This window comes from Lissotriton helveticus, chromosome 12 (genome assembly GCF_964261635.1).
Source record: "Lissotriton helveticus chromosome 12, aLisHel1.1, whole genome shotgun sequence".
NCBI lineage: Eukaryota > Metazoa > Chordata > Amphibia > Caudata > Salamandridae > Lissotriton > Lissotriton helveticus.
The window spans coordinates 884,295,251-884,321,954 of NC_136073.1; the positions used below are offsets into that span (position 1 = coordinate 884,295,251).

Genomic DNA, 26,704 nt, shown 5'->3' on the forward strand with positions numbered 1-26,704 from the left:
TGGATAAATCTTAGCTGAAACATATTAGACATGCTGAAAATTTCTTTTGCCAGACGCCCTATCAGAAAGATAGTGAAAACGTTCAAATTGTCAGGAATTGGGAATCATTTTCATATGACCTGAATGGGCAAGATACTGATCTAGAAAAGTTCCCGCCTTGGTAACATGCAAATCTTTTTTGTTTTCTTTTCCGACACACTTCCTGCTTCCACAATCAACGGTGGAAAAAACACCTGAAGATATCATCTGGTGGGGCGGGGGGATTCTTGATACACGTCATTCTGAACACAATGTTTAACGTGGATTGAAGAATATGTTATTCAGAGTCCATCTACTACATCGAAACACTGTGCAAAGCATGTGACTGGAAAAAGATGTGTCCCTGGAACCATCGGGTAGCGCTTGTAAGGTTGTAGATCCACATGCTGTGCACTACCCTGCTATATAATGTTGGTTTCAGAAAATGGACCAGGGAAGACATGGCTTGGCAGTTCGGGCTGGACTGTTCCCATTAGGCACAGGGTCAGACTGATTTGTATATGGCCATGTCTGAAATGGGGTGGCGGAGTGAGCTAAAGAATGATTATGGATTAAACACAGATCAGTTGGCTGGGGGTGAGTGCTTGCAATGTTCAACACTCCGTCCATCATCCCCTTTGGTTTAAGAAAATGAACTTGTTACCTTCTTTTTAAATTACTTTTCTTTTGATGTCAGGTGTTGCTGACATGCAATCGTAGTCATTAAAAATTGTCAAAAATATGCTGATCGTACATTATGAAGTGGCACCTCAACACCTCCATCACTTACCTTTTTGAACAGGAAGAATACGTCAGAAGTGACGGTCACTCATCTCTGGCACCAAATGGTGCAAACGAATTGGCCAAGGACAAGTCAACGGTTTATTAAATGAAAAAACAGCATACAAACACAGAGATAAAAACAACAAAGTAACAGACTCGCTCGACACATTGCGTACAGTTGAGCTGGTGTAACACACTAGTAACCAAAGGGGTCTCTGGCCCTCTGGGATGGAGGCATTGATGAAGGCATCTTTGTGGTGGGTAAGAGGAGTCCCCGGAAGTGGCTAGGAAGTGCATCTCTGTAACAAAGAACATTAAGACAGCCCAACCCTAGTAAAAATGTAATTGTGCAGCGGCCTCTGTTTGTTTCCCTGTACTGTGTATTAAGGGCGCGTTGGATTTCAGGACAGGGTGGCAGTGACCTGCAGAAGGAACGCATCTGTTTTCAGGACAGGGTGGCAGCGGCTTGCAGATCCAGGATAAGTTGTTGTCTTCTGTAAAGCAGGTCATCGTTTTAAACTGAGACTTTTGCTCTTCTCTTTGGTTGCTTTATGCGGTAGGTCCCCATTTCGCATCCTGTTCGACTGGGATGTCTACCATGGACCTACCTCATTGGCTCATACGTCATTGATGCACAGGCAGCCCTGTAAGCGTAGGCTCGCCACATGATGCCCCAGGAGACTGTTCGCCATAATGTCCATCGAAAAGCTCTGACTCTGAAACAGGGGCCTTGGTGTGGTTTGTCTTCAAAAGTAGGCAAAGTTACAGAGGGTATTGCATATTCTTACACATCACGCCCTCTGGTGCTAAGAGCTTTCGACCAATCACAAAAGGTATAAACTTAAGAGGTAATAAAGGTTCGCCCACCCTGCAGTATATGAATAGATGGACAGCTTGCCCGGGTGGACGCGGTCTACCTGCAAGGGGGCATAGTTCTTTTGTTCCTTCTGGCACTCTCTGGCTTTTTGTAGGCATGCAAGGTGAAAGAAGAAGGCTTTGCCGGAGGGTCAACGGGGGTTTATTCAGTTTTCAACCCAACACGGTGTTCTTCTGTGTGTCCTTCCCTTTCTCGAAGAATATGAAGTCCTGTTAAAAAAACACAGAAATGGTGAGGGGCAAGGTGAGAATGTAGGCGAAAGACAGGCCTTTCTGTCCCAGCACCACTCTGTAATCCCATGTATGAGGCCCCCTCCAGAACAGCATCCCTGTCTCTTTCCTGACCCACATACGCCCTTGAAAGCATAGTGCACCGCTGCCACCACATCTGTACTCTAACTTCACCCCCACTACTTCCAGATAATGTCCAATGGACATTTGCTCCCACACGTCTGTTCTGATACATGGTCTGGTCTGGTTCGCTTTGCATTGCAGCACACTATCTGCCTTCCCCTGCTTCCTGGCTCCAGAATTTGCAAACCAGACTCTGTCCTCTCCCTTTGAAACAATGACCCCCGGCTGCACACCCAGTACCTCCGCTCCCCTAGGCCAGCAGCCCACTTCATTACACTGTTCCCTTTTCAGGTCCTTGTGTCCAAGCCAAGCCTCTTGTCTGCTCTACATCTACTCTTTTCCAGAAACCTTGCACCATCTACAGCTCCCTTTCATCGCTTCATGAACTGCCCTGTGGCCACATCCCCAGCGCTGTACTGGAGATACAAACTCCATTCTGCTGTACCCCACCCAGAACTTATTTGAAAACAAAACCCCCAATCTATGCTGGACACCCTTCATGAACTCCCTGGGAATGGAAACCTCTTCCAGTTAAACACTCTCCATGAACCGCCCTGGGACTACTTTCCTACCTCTGTCCTAACCTACCTTTTCTACTATAGCCGCGTCTCTGTTGAACCCACATGCAGAGCGTGTCTACCCAAGATTGCATGCCCCGCCCCTTCTTTATGCTCCGCCTTTCCCCTGCCAAGCTAGAGCTCCAGTCCCTGGTAACCCTCCCGCTCTGTTATAGCGCTATCTCTGCTCTGATTGGGCTGCAGCCCCCACAACAATCCATGACCCTAAGCAACTATTCAAGGACTGCCTCCTACTTGTGAAGCCCTTTGGACTCAGACTGTCATCAAATTGCATCACATTTGCCATCTCACACCAGGTCCTCTCCCTCAAGGGAAGTCCTGTCTCTCAAAGGGAGTGCTATTTGTCACAGGAAATCCCGCCCTTGCCAGGATGTCCCGCCTCTAATGGTAGACTCACAACCAGAAAGCATGCCCCCAGCAGCACAGCCTTGATCTTGACATCCAGGTCCATGGGAAACTGGATGCCGAAGTTGTCCGCGTCGGTGAAGGCTTCCTTGACCAGCCCCGACCACTGCTTGGTGATGCGCCCAACACTTCGAGACTCATCGGTTGTCTTCACCTGGGAAAGGAATGCAAAAACAGTAATTAAACCAAGACTCTCAGCAGGATGGGGACCAGTGTGGCTACCATGTCCTCCAAAAGAAGGTGGCATGTTACTTTATATCCTTAAATCACCTGCCATTAGTTAAAAGTAACTGCAGGAAAAAGAGGCCCTCTCTCAGTGCACTGAACAGCCAGGTACATCCAGGGCCGGACTGGCTACCGGGCGTTTTGGCATGCTGCCGAGCTGGGGGCTGATTTCATTGATGGGGACCTGCGTGTGCTGAACAAAATTCGTTTTGCTTTGTTTATTTTGAAGCACACGCAGGTCTCCATCAACTAAATTAGCCCCCACCGCAGTGACATCAGCCCCCAGCTCGGCAGCATGCCAAAACGCACGGTAGCCAGTCCGGCCCTGGGTACATCTCAAGGATTTTGGTGGCCCTCGGTGCAAATTCATTTGGGGCCCCTGTTGGGAAAAGATTTGAATATATGATCCAATTTCAACTCTTGCAAGTCCTCCGTGGCCAGGTCACTGAGACGGCACAGACACACTCATCCAATTTCTAAACTTGCATACATCTAATATTCGGAAATAGTGATGTGCGGTAATATTGTAACACGGCAGCAGCTAAAACATATTATTGCAATAATCTCTGTGACCTCCACTCTCATTTCACATATGTGAGGTCCCATTTTGGATCTTTTTTTATGGATCTTGCATTAAACAAAAACAGCATTTCTCTGCAAAATGTCCGTTATAGACTCTCACACATCAATCCCATTACAAATAAATTAAGGGAAAACATTTTTTGTTTAAGAATTATTCAGGGTCATCAGGGAAAGATTCTCTGTAGAACAGAGCTGGCTCTAGCTGGGCCCCCTGAAATGTTGGGGTCCTGGGCCAGAGCCCACTTTGCCCATGTCTTAAAACAGCACCCAAGATCAGCTGTTGAGCTGCTGGTAGATTCCATGGTGTGTTCAGGTGGGAAGATTCACTGCACCTAGTTTACTAAATTCTACTATAGGCCATCACTCGTCGAAGCAGCAACACTACCAAAACAGTTCTGGAAAATGTACTCATTCATTCAAGTGAAACACCACCGTGGTGAGAGACCTGCAGATCGGTGACAAAGAGAAGATACCCCCAACCCTCTGAGCCATGGTGACCACTTCTTGCTCTCATGTGGTCAAGGTCTTGTCTGCTTGTCTCAGCACCGCATCCGCACGTGCTTAGAAATCCTGGAGTTCTACAGCGCTCTGCCCGCCTTCTTCCATTCCTGCCCTTTCTGCATGAGCGTCCTCACAAGGGCAGAGAAGACAGGACCTGGAGGCCGGGACCAGAGAAATTAAGTTAGTATGACACTTCTAATTGCTCATCACTGACATGAGAAGGTGGACTTTAAAACAGCATCCATGACGTATCTTCCCCGCCTGGGCAGTAGCGATGCTTTAACGCAACGCCTACGGTGAAGGGAATGTTCACCCGGCAAACCTGCCATGCTCACGTGTTGCATCTTTATCTGGGTGGGTTTATTGTGCATTTGCAAATCCACCACCACTGTCGATATGACTCCCTCTCACACCCTTCCCACATTTATCCTCACTTTAGGGAGAAGTTCTTTTTTTCTGTTGTTCCCGCCATCTTGGCATGGCTGCTTGGCCATCATGAGGACTTTCGCTCTCACCACGAGGCATCCGAAGACACCCCTTCCTGCGTGCCCATCGTACCTCAAAGTTGACGTCGCCGCAGCAGTTGCATGCCATGCAGGGGCCCACAATCTTCAGCACCGTTTCCTTGGAGGCGGTCTGGATGGAGAACTTGGGCAGACAGGCGTGCCAGTCTTGGATGATGTGACCAATGGTGGTGCCAGGCGGGGACTGGACTTCCAACTGCAATGTGTCAGCACAAAGGTAGAATAAATGTAAGCGGCACTGCACACAGGATCCAACACACATGTTCCCACGGTCGCAGCTGCATCTGCAAAACACTCCTTTGTGTCCACGCTTACTGCTGCATAAGCGAGCATGAACCAGACACACTTGAACTGTGTCTGAGTACATAATGCCATCAGCTGCTTTAATCTGTGTAACATGAAATGTGTGAGTACACTATGCCATCAGCTACTCCAATCTGTGTAACATGGACTGTGTGAGTACACTATACCATCAGCTGCTATAATCTGTGTAACATGGACTGTGTGAGTACACTATGCGATCAGATGCTATAATCTGTGTATTAGGAACTGTGCGAGTACACCATGCCATCACTGCTACAATCTGTGTATTAGGAACTGTGCGAGTCCACCATGCCATCACTGCTACAATTTGTGTATTAGGAACTGTGTGAGTCCACCATGCCATCACTGCTACAATCTGTGTATTAGGCACTGTGCGAGTACACCATGCCATCACTGCTACAATCTGTGTATTAGGAACTGTGTGAGTCCACCATTCCATCACTGCTACAATCTGTGTATTAGGAACTGTGTGAGTCCACCATGCCATCACTGCTACAATCTGTGTATTAGGAACTGTGTGAGTCCACCATGCCATCACTGCTACAATCTGTGTATTAGGCACTGTGCGAGTACACCATGCCATCACTGCTACAATCTGTGTATTAGGAACTGTGTGAGTCCACCATGCCATCACTGCTACAATCTGTGTATTAGGAACTGTGTGAGTCCACCATGCCATCACTGCTACAATCTGTGTATTAGGAACTGTGCGAGTACACTATGCCATCACTGCTACAATTTGTGTATTAGGAACTGTGTGAGTCCACCATGCCATCACTGCTACAATCTGTGTATTAGGAACTGTGCGAGTCCACCATGCCATCACTGCTACAATCTGTGTATTAGGAACTGTGCGAGTCCACCATGCCATCACTGCTACAATCTGTGTATTAGGAACTGTGTGAGTCCACCATGCCATCACTGCTACAATCTGTGTATTAGGAACTGTGTGAGTCCACCATGCCATCACTGCTACAATCTGTGTATTAGGAACTGTGTGAGTCCACCATGCCATCACTGCTACAATCTGTGTATTAGGAACTGTGCGAGTCCACCATGCCATCACTGCTACAATCTGTGTATTAGGAACTGTGCGAGTCCACCATGCCATCACTGCTACAATCTGTGTATTAGGAACTGTGTGAGTCCACCATGCCATCACTGCTACAATCTGTGTATTAGGAACTGTGTGAGTCCACCATGCCATCACTGCTACAATCTGTGTATTAGGAACTGTGCGAGTACACCATGCCATCACTGCTACAATCTGTGTATTAGGAACTGTGCGAGTCCACCATGCCATCACTGCTACAATCTGTGTATTAGGAACTGTGCGAGTCCACCATGCCATCACTGCTACAATCTGTGTATTAGGAACTGTGTGAGTCCACCATGCCATCAGCTGCTACAATCTGTGTCACTACTCTCAAATGCCATTCCGGGCTTCACCCATAAGAGTTGCTTCTACTCATACAAGTATCAGACACTAGCTTCAAGGAGCTAAGCCAGTGTTGACAGCTGCAGGTACGTCCTCTGGCCTGCCGAGGCTGTGCTGCTATTAAAAGAAGCTGTTTTGGACAACGCCTAGTAGCGTCTGTTTTACTAGTCTTGAGTGCATTTCTTTCTTTTGTCCAACAGAAAATGAGTTCTTCCTCTTAGCTCCTCTGCGAGGAGCTGACTTCTGGGAGCTGTGTACATGTTCTTAGTTGCAGTTTTCCTCTCGCTCTAGCATGAGTTTTTACTGCTGAAGTTGTCGGTGTCGACAGCTCGAGTGGCATTTCTACTTTTAGTTACAATTCAGGGCTCTCTCTAATAGGATTTCTGACTGTATGAGATCACCCTTATTTCATCGTCCTGGCTAGGTGGGGTAGTATTGATGTCCTTAAGGCAATACATTCTATTAGAACACAGGAATGTTGGGAGCTCCATTGAAGACTATTCAGTGGCTCCCGGCTTCTAATGGCTGGTCCAAGCCCGGAGCTCCAACATTCCAATGTTTGTCTTCATGATTCTCCCTTTTTAATTTAGAAAAGTGTACCTTTAGTGGGAGGAATGTTCTAATAGACTTATAGCCCTTCTTTTTATGGATATAACAGTTGTTAAAGGCCCTCGTTCTTGTTTTCAGCCCTCCCCTGCGGCTCGGGCCTATAACTCAGGTTCAGGGCATTGAACAACCGGTACAGCCCTCGGCTGTGGGCTATATGGCTATAGTACAGGCCTTATGCTCCAACATTCCAAAGTGTGTCTTTATGCCTCTTTAACTGGGAACATTCTACCCTCAGTACGCAGAACATTCTAATAGCATTCTAGTTTGTTTGCTTCAAGCTATTCCAGGTGTAAAATTCCCTCTCCCTCATTATAGGTCTTTGCCGCTTATAATTTGGGTAGGAGGCCTTTAATGAATGGTGCAGCCCTCAATAAAGGGCTGTGTCCCTACCAGGGGCAGATCGACTTCAGAGGCTATTTTGTTATGGAGCATTAAGGAAATTAACTAACTTCTCCTCCCACCTCCCAAGTTAAAGGGGAAAAAACTTCATAAAAGTTATACATTTTTTCTTGCATCTTTCTGGAACTAAACGTGCAAAAACGGAGGTTTTGTTTTTATAAAACTAACGTCGTTACAGGAAGTCTTTCACCGCACTTCTCCTGGCTTAATCAGAACTGCCCCACAAGGTATTTCTAGAAGAAACTGCAAGATTAATTGTATTTTGAATTCAAAGTCAGTTTAAAACTATGTCCCAGAGCAAAAACAAATTGTAAATATTAAACTCGAACACAACTCCACAATGGTATGCATTTGTCAGGCCAAACACTGGCCAACAGCCATATGACTGAAAGACTCTCGGACATTAGTATTTTTATACAATGAAACATGGTTTTAAAGTCAATTTGAAGATAAAAAAATAAAGCTTACACTGCTTTTAAAAATAACACCTGGAGTATTTCTAATTATGTGAGCAGTGGTGTGGTGAAGAACTAAGGTGGTTTGGTGAAGGTGATGGTGACAGCGGTACCCCACACCCACTGGTGAAGAACTAAGGTGGTTTGGTGAAGGTGATGGTGACGCGAGACCCCACATCCGCTGGTGAAGGACTAAGGTGGTTTGGTGAAGGTGGCCGTGGTACCCCACAACAGCTGCTGTCATTCGCACTGTGGTATCTGACCTCACATTTAACGTGCACTGACTTTGGAAGGTATTTCGTGTGGGGCACAAAAAGGTTGCAAAAACTTGAATTTGCATTTACATATATAACGTGTATCTGTAAAGCAAACATTCACCCAGAAGGGTATCTTGGAGCTGAATAACAGAGGTCTACTGTTACCCAACTCAATGGTACTCATTTTATCAACCTCAAAAGGATGAAAGGCTGAGTTAACCCAACGGGAATTGAACCTGTGACCATGAGGTCAAACACAGACCCCTACAGTGCACGCATTAGTACACTAATCCGCCAGACCCTACCGTTCATTTCATGTATAACATATTGGCATGCTTGTCCAAGGTGAGGTTTTTGTTTCATCATGAGTTGACATTCAATATTAAAGAATTTAATTATAGGTTTTAAAAAATGTGAGTTGAGCAACAACTCTGAAAGTGCTGAAACATCTCCAGGTGGAAGGGGGTTTCCTTCATGTCTATTTGCAGAACAAACATCCTGCCCGACTAGGTTTGTTGCTTCAAGGGCGCCATCCAAGTGTGCCTATTACCAGGTGATGCTACCCCCTACGTCTGGAAAGAACTGCGCCCTAGCGGTACACTACTACGCTTGCAGTTCATGAATCGGATCAGCGATATGGCGCTACTACCCCCCGGCGAACTGGAGCCAGGCTGGACTACAAAAGTCCTTTAGTGACCTCCAAGCCATGACATTCATACCTGTACTGCCCTCGAGACCCTGGAAATGTTACGCTTCTCAAATGAAGTTGTGCTGTGGCCCAAGCAGGTGATTTGTTACTACTCTTAGATACAAGGTATCCTTTGCCTATCGTTCCCTAGGTCTGTTGTGCTCTTAGATACAAGGTATCCTTTGCCTATCGCTTCATAGCTCTACGGTACTCTTAGATACAAGGTATCATTTGCCTATCGCTTCATAGCTCTACGGTACTCTTAGATACAAGGTATCATTTGCCTATCGCTTAGTAACTCTGTTGTACTCTTAGATACAAGCTATCATTTGCCTATCGCTTTGTAGCTGGGTTGTACTCTTAGATACAAGGTATTATTTGCATATCGCTTCATAGCTCTATGGTACTCTTAGATACAAGGTATCACTTGCCTATTGTTTTACAGCTCTGCTGTGCTCTTAGATACAAGCTATCCTTTGCCTATCGTTTAGTAGCTCTGTTGTGCTTTTAGATACAAGCTATCCTTTGCCTATCGTTTTGTAGGTCTGCTGTGCTCTTAGATACAAGCTATCCTTTGCCTATCGTTTTGTAGGTCTGTTGTGCTCTTAGATACAAGCTATCCTTTGCCTATCGTTTTGTAGGTCTGCTGTGCTCTTAGATACAAGCTATCCTTTGCCTATCGTTTTGTAGGTCTGTTGTGCTCTTAGATACAAGCTATCCTTTGCCTATCGTTTTGTAGGTCTGCTGTGCTCTTAGATACAAGCTATCCTTTGCCTATCGCTTTGTAGGTCTGCTGTGCTCTTAGATACAAGCTATCCTTTGCCTATCGTTTTGTAGGTCTGCTGTGCTCTTAGATACAAGCTATCCTTTGCCTATCGCTTTGTAGGTCTGCTGTGCTCTTAGATACAAGCTATCCTTTGCCTATCGTTTTGTAGGTCTGCTGTGCTCTTAGATACAAGCTATCCTTTGCCTATCGTTTTGTAGGTCTGTTGTGCTCTTAGATACAAGCTATCCTTTGCCTATCGTTTTGTAGGTCTGCTGTGCTCTTAGATACAAGCTATCCTTTGCCTATCGTTTTGTAGGTCTGTTGTGCTCTTAGATACAAGCTATCCTTTGCCTATCGTTTTGTAGGTCTGCTGTGCTCTTAGATACAAGCTATCCTTTGCCTATCGCTTTGTAGGTCTGCTGTGCTCTTAGATACAAGCTATCCTTTGCCTATCGTTTTGTAGGTCTGCTGTGCTCTTAGATACAAGCTATCCTTTACCTATCGCTTTGTAGGTCTGCTGTGCTCTTAGATACAAGCTATCCTTTGCCTATTGTTTTGTAGGTCTGCTGTGCTCTTAGATACAAGCTATCCTTTACCTATCGTTTTGTAGGTCTGCTGTGCTCTTAGATACAAGCTATCCTTTGCCTATCGTTTTGTAGCTCTGTTGTGCTCTTAGATACAAGGTATCACTTACCAATTGTTTTACAGCTCTGCTGTGCTCTTAGATACAAGCTATCCTTTGCCTATCGTTTTGTAGGTCTGCTGTGCTCTTAGATACAAGCTATCCTTTGCCTATCGCTTTGTAGGTCTGCTGTGCTCTTAGATACAAGCTATCCTTTGCCAATCGTTTTGTAGGTCTGCTGTGCTCTTAGATACAAGCTATTCTTTGCCTATCGTTTTGTAGGTCTGCTGTGCTCTTAGATACAAGCTATCCTTTGCCTATCGTTTTGTAGGTCTGCTGTGCTCTTAGATACAAGCTATCCTTTACCTATCGTTTTGTAGGTCTGCTGTGCTCTTAGATACAAGCTATCCTTTGCCTATCGTTTTTCAGCTCTATTGTCAAGAGGCAGGGCATACCTCTACTTATGAAACAGCAGGAGCAAAGGCTGCTTACACAAAAACACTGGTTTTGAGCTTGTGACCATTACAGATTCAAAAGCTGCACAATACCCTGTTCTCAAGTGGTTCCACCAAGAACTGGAAACAAATAATCCTCTTCAACCACCCTCTAGCCAATTCAAAGGTGTCATAAGACCCTCCAGGGAGAGTTACCCCACAATCCCCCTCGTTTCGCGCCCATCCTCATTATATCTTGCTGCTCTGCTTAAAAGTCTGAAGCCTTCCGTCAACTCTTAGATAAGTCTGATGGCTCGCATACAAAAGACAGACACCCGCCGCAGTGCTAGATCAATTTTATAGGTAAGTATCACTGTCTTTTGGTACACAAGTTTGATTCACGAGCTGTGCAGAGAGCGCTGAACAGTACCTATTTCCACGCAGGTGACCTAGAGGTAGTGACAATTCAGCGCATTACTTTACACTGCGTACCCCACCAAGTCACCCTGCCAGGCATTTGCGTCATATGGTCCTTCTGCGCCATATTTGTTTTTGATATAGTTTCGGGTGTTACATTGTCATGTTTCTGGCCCTCCTCAAATGTCACCCTAGAAACACCTACCAGGTGCTTTCTGGAGACCTAAACTCTTTTTTTCCCGATTTGCATTATTTCTACTTTGACCGTGACTTTACTAATAATGCCTCATGTGGGGCGTTAAACCGACCCTCTGGCTGGTCTGCGCTTAGGATGCTCAGACAGTTCCTTTTGCAGTGTTAAGTTTGCTTTATTACGGCACCATACAAATCAATGCCCTGAGGTATAAAATCTGTACTTCTACTGCACTACTATTGTTGCAAGCTCTATCCGCCTGGTTCACGCTTCGCAAAACTTTGTAAATGGATCAGAGTGCACACAGCTGGACTCTGTAAGCGCCATGCAACAGCTGTACAGACGGTTTTGTACTAGAATACTTCCTGTGAGTACCACTATTGAGGCTTTTCCTTTCTAAAGAGTGCTACCAGATCATCTTTTTTTGTGCTATTACCTGCTATAAAATGTACTTTAAAACAACAACGCGATGGATGGAATGCGTCAATCAATCTCAGCCACTGGCAATCTCTTGGGCCGTATCACAGTCAACCGTTATCTTTCACACAATGGGCCAGATGCATCAAAGGGTTTTGCCCATTCTGTGTCCATGGGAAAATGTGTTCATACATATGGTCCTAAACCACCTCAGTTTGGACCCAGCCATATGCAAATTAGTCTTGACCCTGCTCCTCATGGGAACAGTTCAGCCCGAACTGCCAAGAGGATCTGGATAGCAGCATGCTGGGCATGCCCAGATGTGGGTCCCCGGCTCTCTGTGCCAGAGGAACCAAGCTATACTTGGTTGAAGAGCCCTTACTCTGGCTAAACTAGTTCTAGGCTGGTTGTGTTCTGGTGTACAATGAACTGTAAGCGCAGGCGCTGCTGCAGCAGGACAGGACTAAGGGGCACGGGCAGAGCTCTGGCTGGCTCATAGCAGTGCATTCCCCAGAGCGGCAGCAGGACAGGACTGAGGTGCACTGGCAGAGTTGAATAGGGTCCACAATCTGGAAACAGCGGAGGGAGCAAAACAGTTCAAGTCTGGCGTTCATTAGAAGAGCTGTTTAAAGGCTTTTCATTTGGGCCCGCAGTGGGTGCGCAGACAGGGCACGGGTCTACTGGAAGAACAGTTTCCAAATGTCAGGCTTTGCAAAAATGAGAGTGGGTTGAGGTGCACTGTCAGAGTGCTGTTTAGGTCCAGTATTGAAACAATAGGCGGTGCTGCAGGTCAGGACTGAGGTGAACTGACCGAGCTATATATCTGTCTTATTACTAGAGTAGCTGCGGATGCTGCAGAACAGGACTGAGGTGTACTCTCATAGCTGTGTATATGTTTCGGCACATGAACGGAAGGGCATTCAGCAGGACAGGTTTGAGGTGCCCTAAAAAAGTTGTCTACAGGTCAGTTACTTAATTGGTAGTTAGTGCTGCATGACATAGGTGAAATGCACTGGTTGAGCAGTGTTTGTGTGTACCAGGGCAACAATAACAGGTAGTATGTATGTGGTATTTATTGAGCATGAACCTCGCCAGAAGACTGCGTGATAGGAGAGGTCACTGGTATGTGGACTGTTACTGTATCATGATGCACTGTAGAATGATGTTGTAGCATGGTGTATTGGAGCATGGATGAGATGCAGTGGGTGAACAGTGTGTGGGTGTCAGTACTACAATGGCAGTAGGATGTATGTGGTATGTGTGGAGCACAAACCTCACCAGGAGCCAGCACATAGGGTCAAAGGTAATGACAAGCAAGTGATAGGAAGGGTCACTGGTTTGTGCATGTTACTGCATTATAATGCACTGTTGCATCATGGGAAGTGTGGCATGGCTGAGATGCACTGGCTGAGTGGTGTGTGGGTTCCAGTCCTTGAATGGCATGAGTTTACAGACAGGAAATGCCAACGCCTGCACTGGCTGGCAGGAGCACAGAGAACATGCGCAAGCTCAACCCCATACATTGCTGCCTACAGACTGGTAGGGTGCCCCAAGCAGTCCCTCTACCCGCAGCAGTAGATGGCACCCGCGCCCCTCCTCACCTCCTGCAGGCAGCAGGGGCAGCAGCAGCTGGCGCATTTGAAGGGCCGGATCAGGTGTATGATCTCCACGCCCGAGTTGTCGGTGATCTTCATGTTGAAGCGCCGCAGGGAGCCGCAGCAGTTGCGGGTGCAGCAGTCGCTCTCCTCCTTGGCGTAGAAGATCTTCTGGCCCAGACTGTTCCGGATCTCGTACTTGTTTTTGGTTTCAAAGCCAAGGAACGCTGAGGGCAATGAGAAAACACCCATTAATGCAGAATACTGGCACTGCACCCACCTACAGCACTGATCCGAGATCAACCAATGAGGCGGCTTGTCACTCAGCTGACTCTGAGCATAGGATAGATGGGTAGGTGGACAGACAGGCAGGCAAATAGACAGATAGATCACAGAAATCAACGAACAGTTGTCAGGGTCATACAAATCCCCCACCCAGGGGCCTCTCTCTACACATGTGACGCACAAAAATATAGTGTTTGTATTTTACGATGGGCGACAACTTTCAGTACACAGTGAAGAACTATCTTATATATAACTAGGCTTTCCTGTTTTCAGTTTCCATTTGCTGTGCATTTGGGGTCTTTTCAGTGTTTGCCAATGCTTTTAAAAATAGTTTTAAAACAATCAGAGGTTATCAGTGTTTATTCTTTTTTGACTGTAAAAACATCTGATGCTATAATGTTAAAGAATCAATAGTTTTAACATTAGTAACATTAGCGGGAGAGGATATGTTTTCGTTATATCCACAAGTGTTCCGACTGCAATTTCAGGCACTGCATTTTAAAGTTTAGATAGGGTAGCAACCCTATTTACTGAACCCTTTTAGCAACTGAATTCTATAGGAAAATCTGAGGAAACAACTTAAAATTTCTTTGTCTTCACAATACTAACTGCATTTTTCACATGTTAATGTATTGCTTTTTATCTACTCCTATCCGTAAAACATTTTATACAGAAGTCTGCGATTTAGCTCTTAGTTCGCATGTTTATGTATTTATTTTTAGCATTTGTAGAGCGCACTGCAACCCTGCGGGCATCCTGGCCATCTTGTGCCACCTAGATGTGACCATAGCCTTAGCTCTATTTATAAATGCTGTTGTTAGGCAATTGATTGGACTGTTTTATGGTGCTTTTATAATTTGGATTATTTATGTGTTTTTTATCTACTAACATTTAAATAAACGTATTTTTGACTTGATTGTACATAATCACAGGGAAGGTGTTTTTCCAGTGCTTACAAAAAAATTGCCTATATTTTCTTCCCTCCCTCATCCATTTCTACTGCCAATTATTTATCCTATATTCCTGCTGAATGAAGATATTCTACTTACGACATGAGATATATATAGCAAGATATATATATATATAGGAGGTTGCTCCATGCTCAGTTACTACAAGTCAGTCTCCTGTTCTTTGCCTTGAGATATCCAGAAAGAAATGGGCTGATAAATGTATTTTTACAGTCTAATCTGGACCTATTTCCGTTCTAACTAGTCATACACTGCTAAGAAATGACTATGCGCACTGTTAGCTATAGGGACTTCAGTGACAGCAAAGTGCGGTCATGTATAAAGAAGCAGCCGAGGTAGTAAAGAAGCTTCATCGCTCGCAGGATGCCATGGGTCATTTGCACGTCAGCTCACAACTGGAAGTAAGTTTACTTTATGTTGATGTGGAATTCTGTGTTTATTAAAACCCAGCATAAGGATAACTGAGAGTTGATTTTTACCAAGCATATGTGTAGGTCTTTGGGTTTTTTAAAGAGAGCACAGGGACTCGGTTCCTGACAGTCATTTGTGACATATGCACATGGTAATTTACCATGGGATTATGTGCAGTGTGCCCTTGGATTCCATGTTCCATATTAGGGGAAAGCGCAGTTAATAGGTTAACAGTAAATGGGGTCACAGTGTTTTGTACCCAAGTGTCAAGTCTTGCATCAGCACCAGAAGTTCTAAGCTTCTTCAATCAGGGAGGCAGTAAAGGTGAAAGTTGTTCGTTGGAATCCATGAGGCCTGGGGCTGCATCTGTGTTTATTTACAGGCTGAGAACAGGTCTATATACCGGTTTCTGCTGAAACTGGACCATTTGCTGAACGTAGTAGGAATCACGGAGAAGGGGTTGTCCCGCCATGTTTCGGAGCAGTAATGTCTTCAGCTTACATGTTATCTCATACGTTGTCAGAGCTATTGCATGCCCTTAAAGCAGGGCAGTTGCAACAAAACCAGCTCATGGACGTGGGCACTGGAAATATTCAGCGGTACATAAGGGGGTGGTGATGGACGGAGCATCTGAACCAATCAAACACTCACACCCAGTCAAAAGATCTGGGTTTAATCCATCACCGTTCTTTAGCCCACTCTGCCACCCCAGTTCAGACATGGCCATAAGCAAAGGCTGAAGACGGCTGAAATGCCACAAACTGGTCCTCGGAAACTTGTTTCCGGTCCAGGGAAGGCCTGGCTTGGCAGTTCGGGCTGGACTGTTCCCATGAGGCACAGGGTCAGACTGATTTGCATATGGCCATGTCTGAACTGGGGTGGCAGAGTGGGCTAAAGAACGGTGATGGATTAAACCCAGATCTGTTGACTGGGTGTGAGTGTTTGATTGGTTCAGATGCTCCGTCCATCACCACCCCCTTTTGTACCACTGGAAATATTCATGACATGACCCCTCACCCTGCCCTATGAAAAGATGCAGCTCCTATATTCATGCTTTTTAGACCATCACAATGCAAATCTAAGAACAGGAGTGTTGTGTGCAGTATTCTATGGAAGGAGTTTGATTCTAGAGGCATCCGTCTGCACAGTCTTTGTTACCACAATTAGGATACCAGAGCTTTCAGAAAGCAAAGCTCTGTCTCGCACTTAGTGGAGGAGGATGGATTCATGGAGGTGGTCCTTGGCCTGCACTTCGACACGGAGTTCAGCCGTGAACCTGCTGGCCACTGTACAACCCACTGCAGGGAACAGCGAGCTGAACATTAGATGATGTCAACCATGCTCCCAAAAAGGGTGTGGAAGTAGGTCGTAGGGATCTGGGGAACGTACAGACATCCGCAAGGGCTTATTAAGTGGTTTACACCATCCACCAGAGAGAATTGCTTAGAGGCCTCATTTCCAGTGTTTGACACACGATGGTGCCAAATCAGTTAAAGTGTAGCAAAATCCAGCTTCTATCGAAAAACTAAATTTCCCTTTGGTGGTGTTTTATTGGTTATAATCGGTTTTAAATGACAACCATAAACCCTATGCATAATTTATAAATGATTACCATGAACCATCAGTTCACGGAGTGTGAGCGAGCAGACACTTTGTGGGACTCTGTGGGTAGGTTAGGGGACACTATACTTTACATCCTTTCAATCAGTCCTCACGTCACACATCTCCACACTGAGTAACATCCATGTGCTGCATGTAGTTCACCCTTATGAGTGAGAGGCGTGAGTGTGCAGCAGGAACGAGCATGAGGCTTGACTGTGTGAATGCACCCCAACATTTGCCATCTCTTACTGGGGATAAAAGAAACTCACCTTCTACCAGTTCCACCTTCTGGTGAATTAAAATCTGATCGATCTGAAGAAAAATTAGAGAAATAAACATTTGTTACAGACACAAGAGAGTGGTAGTGCAACAGCCAATGCCAGAAAACAGTTGCTGTGTATCTCGAGATCCTAGCAAATTTGGTTTTAGCTTGACTCATAGCTTCTATCTCAAAGCTGCAAAACATTACACCCCGCACCCACCATTTCCATCTCTACAGAGGTCCATGCCGTCGCTCTCCTTTATCGTGCCCTCTCCCTGTTCACTCCTTCCAAGCTCATGATGGCCTCCTCTTGCAGTGGTTGGCTTCTCCAATCTGGCTCTTTCTTATCAGACAGCAGTTTAACTAGCTGCCTCCTCGAAGCAATGACGCACCATCCCCTCTCTACATCAGTCTTAGAGATGTGGTGACCTCTTATAGAAATGCAGTGACTTGGGTGGTTGTGTCACCCTACACATGAAGAACCCTCTTCCAGGCCTGGGCTGCAGAGGCTTCTCCACCATGTAACGGGAAAGGTGAGGACTGCAGTTCTTGCATTTTCGGAGTGATGTGCTCTCGGTGGAGAAGACTGGAGTGGTTGTCTCATCTGAAACATGAAAAACCCTCTTGCAGGCCAAGGCTGCAGAGGCTTCTCCACCAAGTAATGCCATGCAACATGAAGGGTGAGGACTGCGGTTCCTGCACTTCTGACTGATGCATTTCTGGGGAAGTCAGAGTGGTGGTCCCATCCCAGACACGACTAACTGACTTGCATGCCAGGGCTGCAGAATCCTTATAAGAAGTGAGGCCAGCTATCGGGGCGTGGGATATATACACAAGCCTGGAGATCACAAATGCATTAAAAGTGAATAAAACCCAGTGCTGACCAAACTTGCCGCTGCCATGTTGAGGCTCCTGGCAGGAAGGAAGGCTAGCCCCTCCAACCCCGCAATGATGTTAAGTACAGGCCGACGTCCTGTGCACTTTAAGGACAGGCCGGGGTTCCCTTGCGTGCTACATCATAGCTTGCATAGCATCTGAGTGTGGTGAGTGAAATGTAATTCAACAGGCAGGGATTGGTTTATTTCACTAGGAGCAGCAGGAAAGTACAGCTGCAGTGGCCATAAATAATGATATTCTAACACTCTGAGAGGAGGTGCAAATGAGCAGGCGCCCTGTGGGACCCCTGTCCATTCTCTGGGGCATAGTTTTCAATAGTGCAGCAGGTGCAGTGGGACCCACACTTCTCTTGCTTGCCCCACATGCCTCCCACTGGCACCACATACCACCCCTTACACTCTACATTACACCATCTCTCTGGCAGTCCACCCTGCACCCTCTGCCCCAACATTCTGCCCTCTGCCTCCACTACCCTGTCCCCCAAAATCCTCCCTTTGCCCACATTGGCTCTGTTGGCCCCTCACATTCCACACACTCCCCAATGTGTCTTTTGTCACACTACTACCTCTTACCCCATACTCCTCCCTCTGCTCCCCCACACCCCTCCCCTGCCCACCACACTCTTCCTTCTGACTCCCACACTCCTCCCACCATCCCCCGACAACCCATCCTTCGGCGTCCAACAGTCCTGCACTGACCCTTCCACACACCTCCCTCTGCCCCCATACACCTCACACCCTCCACGTTTAGGGAAGCGACGCATACTGCACCTGTGTGAGGTACTCCAGCCCAGGGGGGACTCCGGTGGTGACTGGAACATAGGGCGTAATGGTGCCATGCGGATCCTGTCCTGGGGGGCGCTGTGGCGAGACCCCTGGCTCTGGAATGGGGTGTACCTGGGGAGGAGCCTGGGGTGACATGCCGACCCCGGGGCCTGGGTTGTACACATTGAACCCCGGTGTGGGTGGAGGCTGTGCGGAGTCCGGTACAGGATAGGGCTGTTGCTTCACAGGGTAGGGCGGCATAGGGTACGCCTCGGGCTGTGGAACCGGGTAGCCAGGCTGAGGCGCATGGTAGCCAGGCTGAGGAGCAGGGTAACCGGGCTGAGGAGCAGGGTAACCGGGCTGTGGTACTGGATAGCCAGGCTGTGGCACAGGGTATCCTGGCTGCGGGGGGCCATAGCCAGGCTGGGGGCCCGGGTAATCTGTAATTAAAACAAAACAAGGGTTTTGTCAATTGATTTTTTTTTAAACTCTTATTCAACAAGCATTTGCAATGCAATAGGTCTCGCATTAGGAAAGTTTGAGCTATTGGTATGGTAAATGACAATTGTTGTATTAATGTGTTGGTTTTGAAAATCGCTAAATTAATAGCTTTGTCATTTACAATGCCAATAGTTTTAACTTTCGCAATTGTGACACCTATAGCATTTGTAATGCAATATGTGTTGTATTTACATGACTTAGATGTATTGATATTACAAATAACAATGGCTTTTATTTGTTTTAATAATTAATACTTACATAAAAGTTATTGTAATTTATAATGGCAAAAGCTTAAACTTTTGTAAATCACTTTTGTGAAGATTATGTTCAGTGTGTTTTATTGTGATGAAAATCCAAGAAGAGAAGTGAAATATTAACATCTTTTTATGACATTTGTAATAAAGCTTGAAATATTGAGAGAACATATTTGAAACTGTTTTTGTTGAATTGTTGCACAGATCGATGCTTTGGTGGCACTGAGTGATGTTGTGGTGGGGCTGAGTGATGCTGTGGCGATGCGATGGATAGAGTGAGTGCGATGGATAGAGTGAGTGAGATGGATAGAGTGAGTGCGATGGATAGAGTGAGTGCGATGGATAGAGTGAGTGCGATGGATAGATAGTGGGAGGGCGATAGATAGAGGGAGGGCGATAGATAGAGGGAGGGCGATAGACAGTGAGGGCGATCAATAGATAGAGTGAGGGCGATAAATAGAGTGAGGGCGATAGAGTGAGGGCGAAAGATAGATAGAGTGAGGGTGTTGTTGAGTGTGTGGTTGGGTGTGGTTGTGTGTGTGTGGTTGGGTGTGGTTTTGTGTGTGTGGTTGTGTGGGTGGGTCTGTGTGTTGTTTGGGTGTGTGTGTGGTGATGTGTGGGGTTGTGTGGGTGGTTGTGTGTGTGGGGTTGTGTTTGTAGTGGTGTGTGTGTGTGTGGTGTTGGTTGTGTGTGGTGTGATGTCATATGTCATATCAGACCTGAGTGTGATGTGCTCTGCTTTGTGTGATGTGGTGTCAGACCTGAGTGTGATGTGCTCTGCTGTGTGTGATGGGATGTCAGGCATGAATGTGATGTGCTCTGCTGTGTGTGATATGGTGTCAGGCATGAGTGTGATGTGCTCTGCTGTGTGTGATGTGGTGTCAGGCCTGAGTGTGATGTGCTCTGCTGTGTGTGATGTGGTGTCAGACTTGGGTGTTATGTGCTATGCTGTGTTAGGTAAGAGAGAGTGAATAAACAAAGTTTAAATGTGTGCGCTGCTCTGCCCCTTACGGTGCCTGCCAGCTGCTGCTGAAAGGGATGGGCTAAAAGGGAGGAGGGAATGCAAGGAGCACAGCTGTACCCGTGATATGATCAACACATTTTATTTAAAACTTTCACAGAAACCACACAGGTGTGCTGGAAAATGTAGTAAAGGGTGGGCGTTGTTATTAAAGAGCCCAAACCGAACCTTTTTTTGAATGTTTACTGCAACAACGCTCGACTATTTTGGGAATGTACAAACCAGGACGCCCAATATAAACATTGTTTTTCACCTAGCCAAAGTGGGAGAAGCCAGGTCTGAGTGACAGTCGGTGTGATCTTGGGCATGACAGCCTTCAGCGAGCAACGGGGGACGGGGGAACGGATTACTTTGAAGTCTGATACCGGTTGCAAGCAAACCAGCATGAGTGCGGAGAGAGGCTCACAAGCTGCCAAATGGTGTGTTCACCCATTCACTGCCTTACTTCGAACTAAGGGAGTCTGTGATAGAATGAAGCAAATGTCATAAAATGCATAGTCGGCATGCTACGAAATAACGTTAACGAACTGCACTCATCGTACCTGTCTGATCGTTTGCATCCTTGTGCATCGCCAAACACCATGCTGCCAATGCCGCAAGGTTCAACTCATGCCACGCAAACCCCAAACAGGACCAAATGACTACAAAGCTAGCAGCAACACACTGGTGCTGTCTCCTGTTTTCAAGTTGTTGAAGTGAAATAGTAAACAGTGACGGGTACATCACTCAGTGTGTGGTGGTTTAAGATTCACTCCGATACCACCAACACAGTCCAAGAAGAAATGGACTACACAAACGTATGCACATATAAGTACAGGGTCAAAACATAAAACACAGCTTTCTTTTTGTCTCTATCATTTTATCTATCTATAAGTTGGAATGTTTGCAATGGTGACACAGTAGAGCTATAGTGGCACAATAAAATTACATGCAAGAAATGGCACAGGTGCGTGCACAGCGAACAGGCAAATGAAGGGATATCGGACTCATGCAGAAATATTGGGCTGCACGTGATGGTATGCAATAAAACCACGGTAGTTGACATCGAGTTGCAGCTTTTGTTAAAATGCGGATTGCTGGTATTAAGACCTCTTGAATTAAACAAACACAGAGCTAAGAAGTATGAAAGAAAATATAAAACGTATTAAACAGAAAGAACGCTGGTTATAAAGCCTCGTCAGATTGTGCATAAAAGAGAGAAAAGTGCCCCATTTCAGGGGAAAAGACAGAGCTATCAGGTTACCACACACACTGCATGTGTTCATACGTACTGCAAAATTATTTTCCCTTTTAAGAAAAGCACAAACAGCATGTGTAGATATGTCATATCATTCCGTAAATGACAACCAGATCATTTCAAACTATGGCTTTATTTGGTTCATATATACATATCTGCAATGCAAAGTTGGAAAAAACACATGGACTAAAAGTCTCTCTTAGAGACCGCACCCACTTTCCATTAGAATACAGAAACAGAAATCTTTAACTATCGACCCTGCATTTATCATTCAATCGATCATATCACAAGCTAGCCTGATAGATTTAAAAAAAACAATGTGCCTATCTCTTTTTGGGGAGTTAGCACACATTTTTCAGGTACAATAGTACGTGTTAAAATGTACACAAAGATGCCTTTATTTTAACAGTTCACTGCATCTGGTTACCCCCTCCCCACACACACACAATAACAATAAATAAATACCGCCTTCGGGTAAAGTCCGCGCTATATAAAAATGCATAAATACATAAATAAATAAATACCGCCTTCGGGTAAAGTCCGCGCTATATAAAAATGCATAAATAACTAAATAAATAAATACCGCAAATCACCGCCGTCACTCTGCCGGCCTGCGACCAGGAAGTCAGGCAGGCCGGCGCGACAACCGGAAACAGGCAGTAGGAGGGCGGGAGCCTACCCCGCCTCCCACGGAAGAGCCGCGATTGGTTGCAGCACCGGAGCAGGCAGGAGCCTACCCTGCGCCCCGGTGCCGAAGAATGGAGGAAGAGTCCTGCTGCCGGTGAGTGGGGCTTCGCTTTGTGGCTGGCCTGCGAGGGCGGGGGGGGGGGGCATGTGTGGAGCCGCGCGTGGCAGCGGGCTGTGTATGTGTGTGAGCGTGCGTGTGTCTTGGAGTCTGTGTGTATGCGTGTGTGACTGTGGGGGAGGAGGAGAGGGTTGCCTGTCTGGGTGCCTGCGTGTCTGTGTAAGTGTAAGTGCGTGTGCGCGTGTGCGCGTGTGTGTGTGTATGCAGTGTGTGTATGTGCGCATGCGTGAATGAGTGTTTGCGCAAGGGAATGTGGACAGGAGAGGGGCACGGCGCCGTGCGCGCTCACGAGGTCAAAACTGAGCAGCTCTGCGCTCGTGCACCCTCTCCTGTCCACATTCCCGAAAACGGGCGACATAAGGTCTTTCGCTGACGCGAGACCTAAAAAGGAAGGAATTAAACTTCTGCAACAGAACATGGTGCTGGACGGTGTGATTCTTACACAGTAACATCATACCTGCCAAACTACGCATTTTCTTCATGGAGTGACTGTACAGGCAGAAGGGGCGGAGGCTTGACAAAGGGGTGGGGCCACATTGAGTGGGGGTTTGAACCCCTGCTCTGCCTTAATAGCCATTGCTACCCTCACCCAAACTAATAAGGAATCCATCTGGCTACACGTCACATATCTTGAGTAGATTCTGATTTGAGCTCAATTGTGAGAAGCCTTCACACCTGAACTGGTAACCTCTTCTGTGCAAGGGTTTCCAGCTCACCGTCTGAGTGTGCCTATTCACTGTGACCGGGTACATAATTATTCCCGGGCACCGAAAGAAAAAGTAGCCCACATTTGTGGATAATGCCTTTCATGAAACATTGCTTAGTATTGGGAGTAATTTTGGGAGAAATCTCTAAACTGGTCGGGTCAGTAGCATTGGCCAAGACTAGACACACAACTAGACACACTATTATTCCACTGCAGCTCACCCATAGGTCTCCTCACCTGATGTTCGGCCATATACATTTCTCCACTTTGGGTGCCTGAATGTGTCAGTCACCTATTGGTGCCTTAGTCTGTGCTCCACCCCCACCCCTCCCAAATATCCCTGTATTATATCAGGTCATGAGTCAGAGAACCATGTGCATCCTGTGTGTCTGGAGGCTTCTGTGCACTCTCAAGGGACCAGGCGTCTTCCTCTTTTGGTTGTCACTCAGGAGCCTCTCTACAAGCAATGTCTTTGGGGATTGCATACAGCTTCATGCTTGGTGCATTTGTATTGTGGGGACAGACTGGATTCGAATCTGGAAAAGCTGCAGGAATTCACTCCACATGCCTTTCTTCCTCTTTGTCTCTGTACCCCTTTCTTACTCTCTGTGTACACCTCTCTCGTTCTCCCTATCACATTTTGCCCCTCTCTCTCTAGTTCTTCATTTTCTCTCTCTCTACTGCTTTTCCTCTGCATGGTGTCTCTCATTCCACACATGTGCTTTGCCTCTCACATCCCCCCTCTCTTCTCTCTTGTCCTATCTTTTTCTCTGTCTACAAATCCCCCTCTTTCTCCCACTCCTGTCTCTCCTGTGGGCCCTTTCTTCAGTTATTTGTATATCTCTCATGTCCTTATTTCTTTGTCAATTTGTAACTCTCCTTGAAGTTTTAATTCACCTCTCTGTCTTGCAAACGTTCCCTTTTTCTTATGTTTTGCTCTCTCCTGTCAGACCCTGTCAAGTCCCTCTGCTCCCTGAATTTCTTTTTTACTATATCTACTGTTATGTTCTTATGTGTCCCCTTTATTGCTTAGCTTCAGGCAGTAATGGAAAGTCCTGCTGTGCCTGGAGGCAGCGTTTAAACCAAAGGAGAATCCACTGGTGGAATTCCCTTTACCATTCCAGCCCTTTAATGAAGGAAATTCCACTGGTGGATAGTGATCTACATTTAGCCCTACCTCCTGGAATGCCAACAACATCCAAACTAAGATCTAGACTAAGGGGGAGAGTTAGGATAGTTAGTGCATTTCAGGTAGTAACCACCCTTCCTTTCTTCTCATAGTCCTGAACATGTTTGATACCCTCTTCTGCCTTTTTCTCCTCTCCTTCATTTTCTTCGCCAATCACTTTTTTTGCAGTTTTATATAGAGCAAACTCTACCCAAATGTATTGGAGCTCTTTACATAGATACAATATTTTTTTATTTATGGAGAGATTAGGCAATTTGCATACAATCACAGGATGTTGAGCTAACGCTCAGACTCTAACCGGGTTCCCAAGTTCCAAAGCCAGCAGCTTTGGCTGTTACACCACACCCTCCACCACTTTTCTGTCTCACTCTTCTGCACTTTCACTTTCCAGCTTTCTCTCCATCTTTAACAATGTTTGCCCTTCTCTCCATTGTCTTCCATCACTTCTCCCTAATCTCTTCCCCCCTCAGTCCCTCCATCTGTCTGCATTTCTACCACTCTTACCCTCCCTCCTTGGGTTTCCTTTCTTCCTCACTTGATTTCCTTTTCCTCTTTCCATATTTTTGTCATTCTTCTCCACTCTGCTGTCTCACTTTTCCTTTTGCCTCTCTACACATTGCTCTCCTCTCTCAATCCATTGTGTTACTGTCCTGCTATGTCTATTCTCTCTTCCCGTAATTGTGGCCCCGAGTGAATGTTTTACACAGTAATGTTTAAAAAAATATATTGTTTTGCGATGTCAAAAATAGTTTTCTATTTGCTCATTCAGGTTGTTTGCATTATTTTTTATTTTCGTTCAGTGGTGAACAGGAGTCCCCTAACAGCTTTTAACCCGTTTGGAGGCGTTTCCTTGCGCGGGCAGGGCCGCGTCGGCCTATGGACGTGCGCAGCACTACGAAGGTAGTGCTCGTGACGGCCATTGGCCGACGGCAGCAGGGAAGGGGTTAAGATGACAAGTTGGCAGTGGGCACCTGTGGCTCGTTTGTCTACTGGTGGAGACAAAGGTAGAGCCACCTCACATAATCTGTCTCCCTGCACAGCCCCTTTCACTCCACCCCAGGTAACATTAGTGCTGGCTGTGATGCTCAAAAAGAGCACAACCACTCCCAGTGGCCTCAATGTCACACTGGGAGACTCAGGACAGGGGGAGACCCCCCCCCCACATGCTGTGCGGGCTCAGTTTGGCTCATTGTCTACTGCACAAGACAAGGAGCCGGCCCTTCACTGTACTTGGTTATAATGAGCTCCGATCTTCGCTCTAAGGTTACAGCAACTCTAACGCTCAAGCGACAGCAGGCAAGCTGGCCCAGGACAATGTGGTTTATCTACAGCTGAAAAACTGGCCCACCAGCTGGGCTTTGTCTCATGCCCTCGGGCAATGGCCGGTTGCCCGCTTCCAATCTGCCGCTGCTATGTGACCAAGCGATGAGACATGAAACCATGAGTCACACTCGGCATAAAGTGCAAAGGAAGGCCTGCAACATCTAACAAATGCACAGTATTCTCAGCATGTAAATAAATGCAGCGGACTACTCTGAGTGCATACACAAATGCAGCACACTACACTGATCGCGTTGTACGATGGTGCAACACAGGTAAAGACATCATATTCCTTTACCTCACATTTTTTATCACAGATGTTTTTACTATTTTATTTATTTATTTATTAAGCTTATAGAGCGCGACAGCTACCCAATGGGTTTCCCAGCGCTGAAAAGACAGTGAGCAAATGACTCGAGAAGTTCCTACATACTAGAGATTATTGATTAAACAGCCAGCTCTGCGAAAACGGGAATAACTGCTCTCTGTACAGATGTTGTAGGGGAGAGAATTCCAAAGTTTTGGACCTAAAAAAGACAAGCATTTACAATGCAATAGGTCTCCCAGTATTAAAGTTTGAGCTATTGGCATTGTATATTACAATGTGTTACATTAATTTGTTATCAAACTCTGAATTGTTGTATAAAGATGATTTGTGTCACGTGACTTCCCTACCATCTCCTGCATGGCCTGCTGCCTGCAATGTCGTAATGCAAGAGGATGTTCCTGAAAGAACTTTACAATCTACTTCAGCAAATGTGACTTTGCCTATTCACTGGATCAACAGGTGTGAATGAAAAACTCCGACTCATAGCTTCACAATAAAGTTAACAGTAACGCCAGGGCTGTAGCAAGCACCCCCACCTGCAGAGACACGCTTTGAAGTGGTGGGCGGCGGGCAGCTGGCTCTCAGTCACTCACGCCTTCTCTATGAAACTGGCTGACAAGTGACCCAGACTTTGTTATTTCTCACGAGACGTCTTATTTCCTTTTTGCACAAATTACACAGAGTGCCGAGGAGT

The 26,704-nt window shown here is 46.2% G+C and overlaps 1 protein-coding gene across 1 annotated transcript in view; it reads right to left on the reverse strand.

Annotated features, from left to right (window-relative positions):
- Positions 1 to 886: 886 nt before the first annotated feature.
- Positions 887 to 26,704, reverse strand: part of LOC144799971 (phospholipid scramblase 2-like) — a 204,958-nt gene continuing 179,140 nt past the window's right edge. The window contains exons 3-8 of the mRNA XM_078671621.1: positions 18,656 to 19,089; positions 16,996 to 17,038; positions 13,467 to 13,687; positions 4,881 to 5,042; positions 3,007 to 3,168; positions 887 to 1,887 (exon numbers count right to left, since the gene is read on the reverse strand). Of these exons, the coding sequence (XP_078527747.1) occupies positions 1,831 to 1,887; positions 3,007 to 3,168; positions 4,881 to 5,042; positions 13,467 to 13,687; positions 16,996 to 17,038; positions 18,656 to 19,089 (1,079 nt within the window). The 3' untranslated portion in view covers positions 887 to 1,830. The remainder of the gene's footprint in view (positions 1,888 to 3,006; positions 3,169 to 4,880; positions 5,043 to 13,466; positions 13,688 to 16,995; positions 17,039 to 18,655; positions 19,090 to 26,704) is intronic.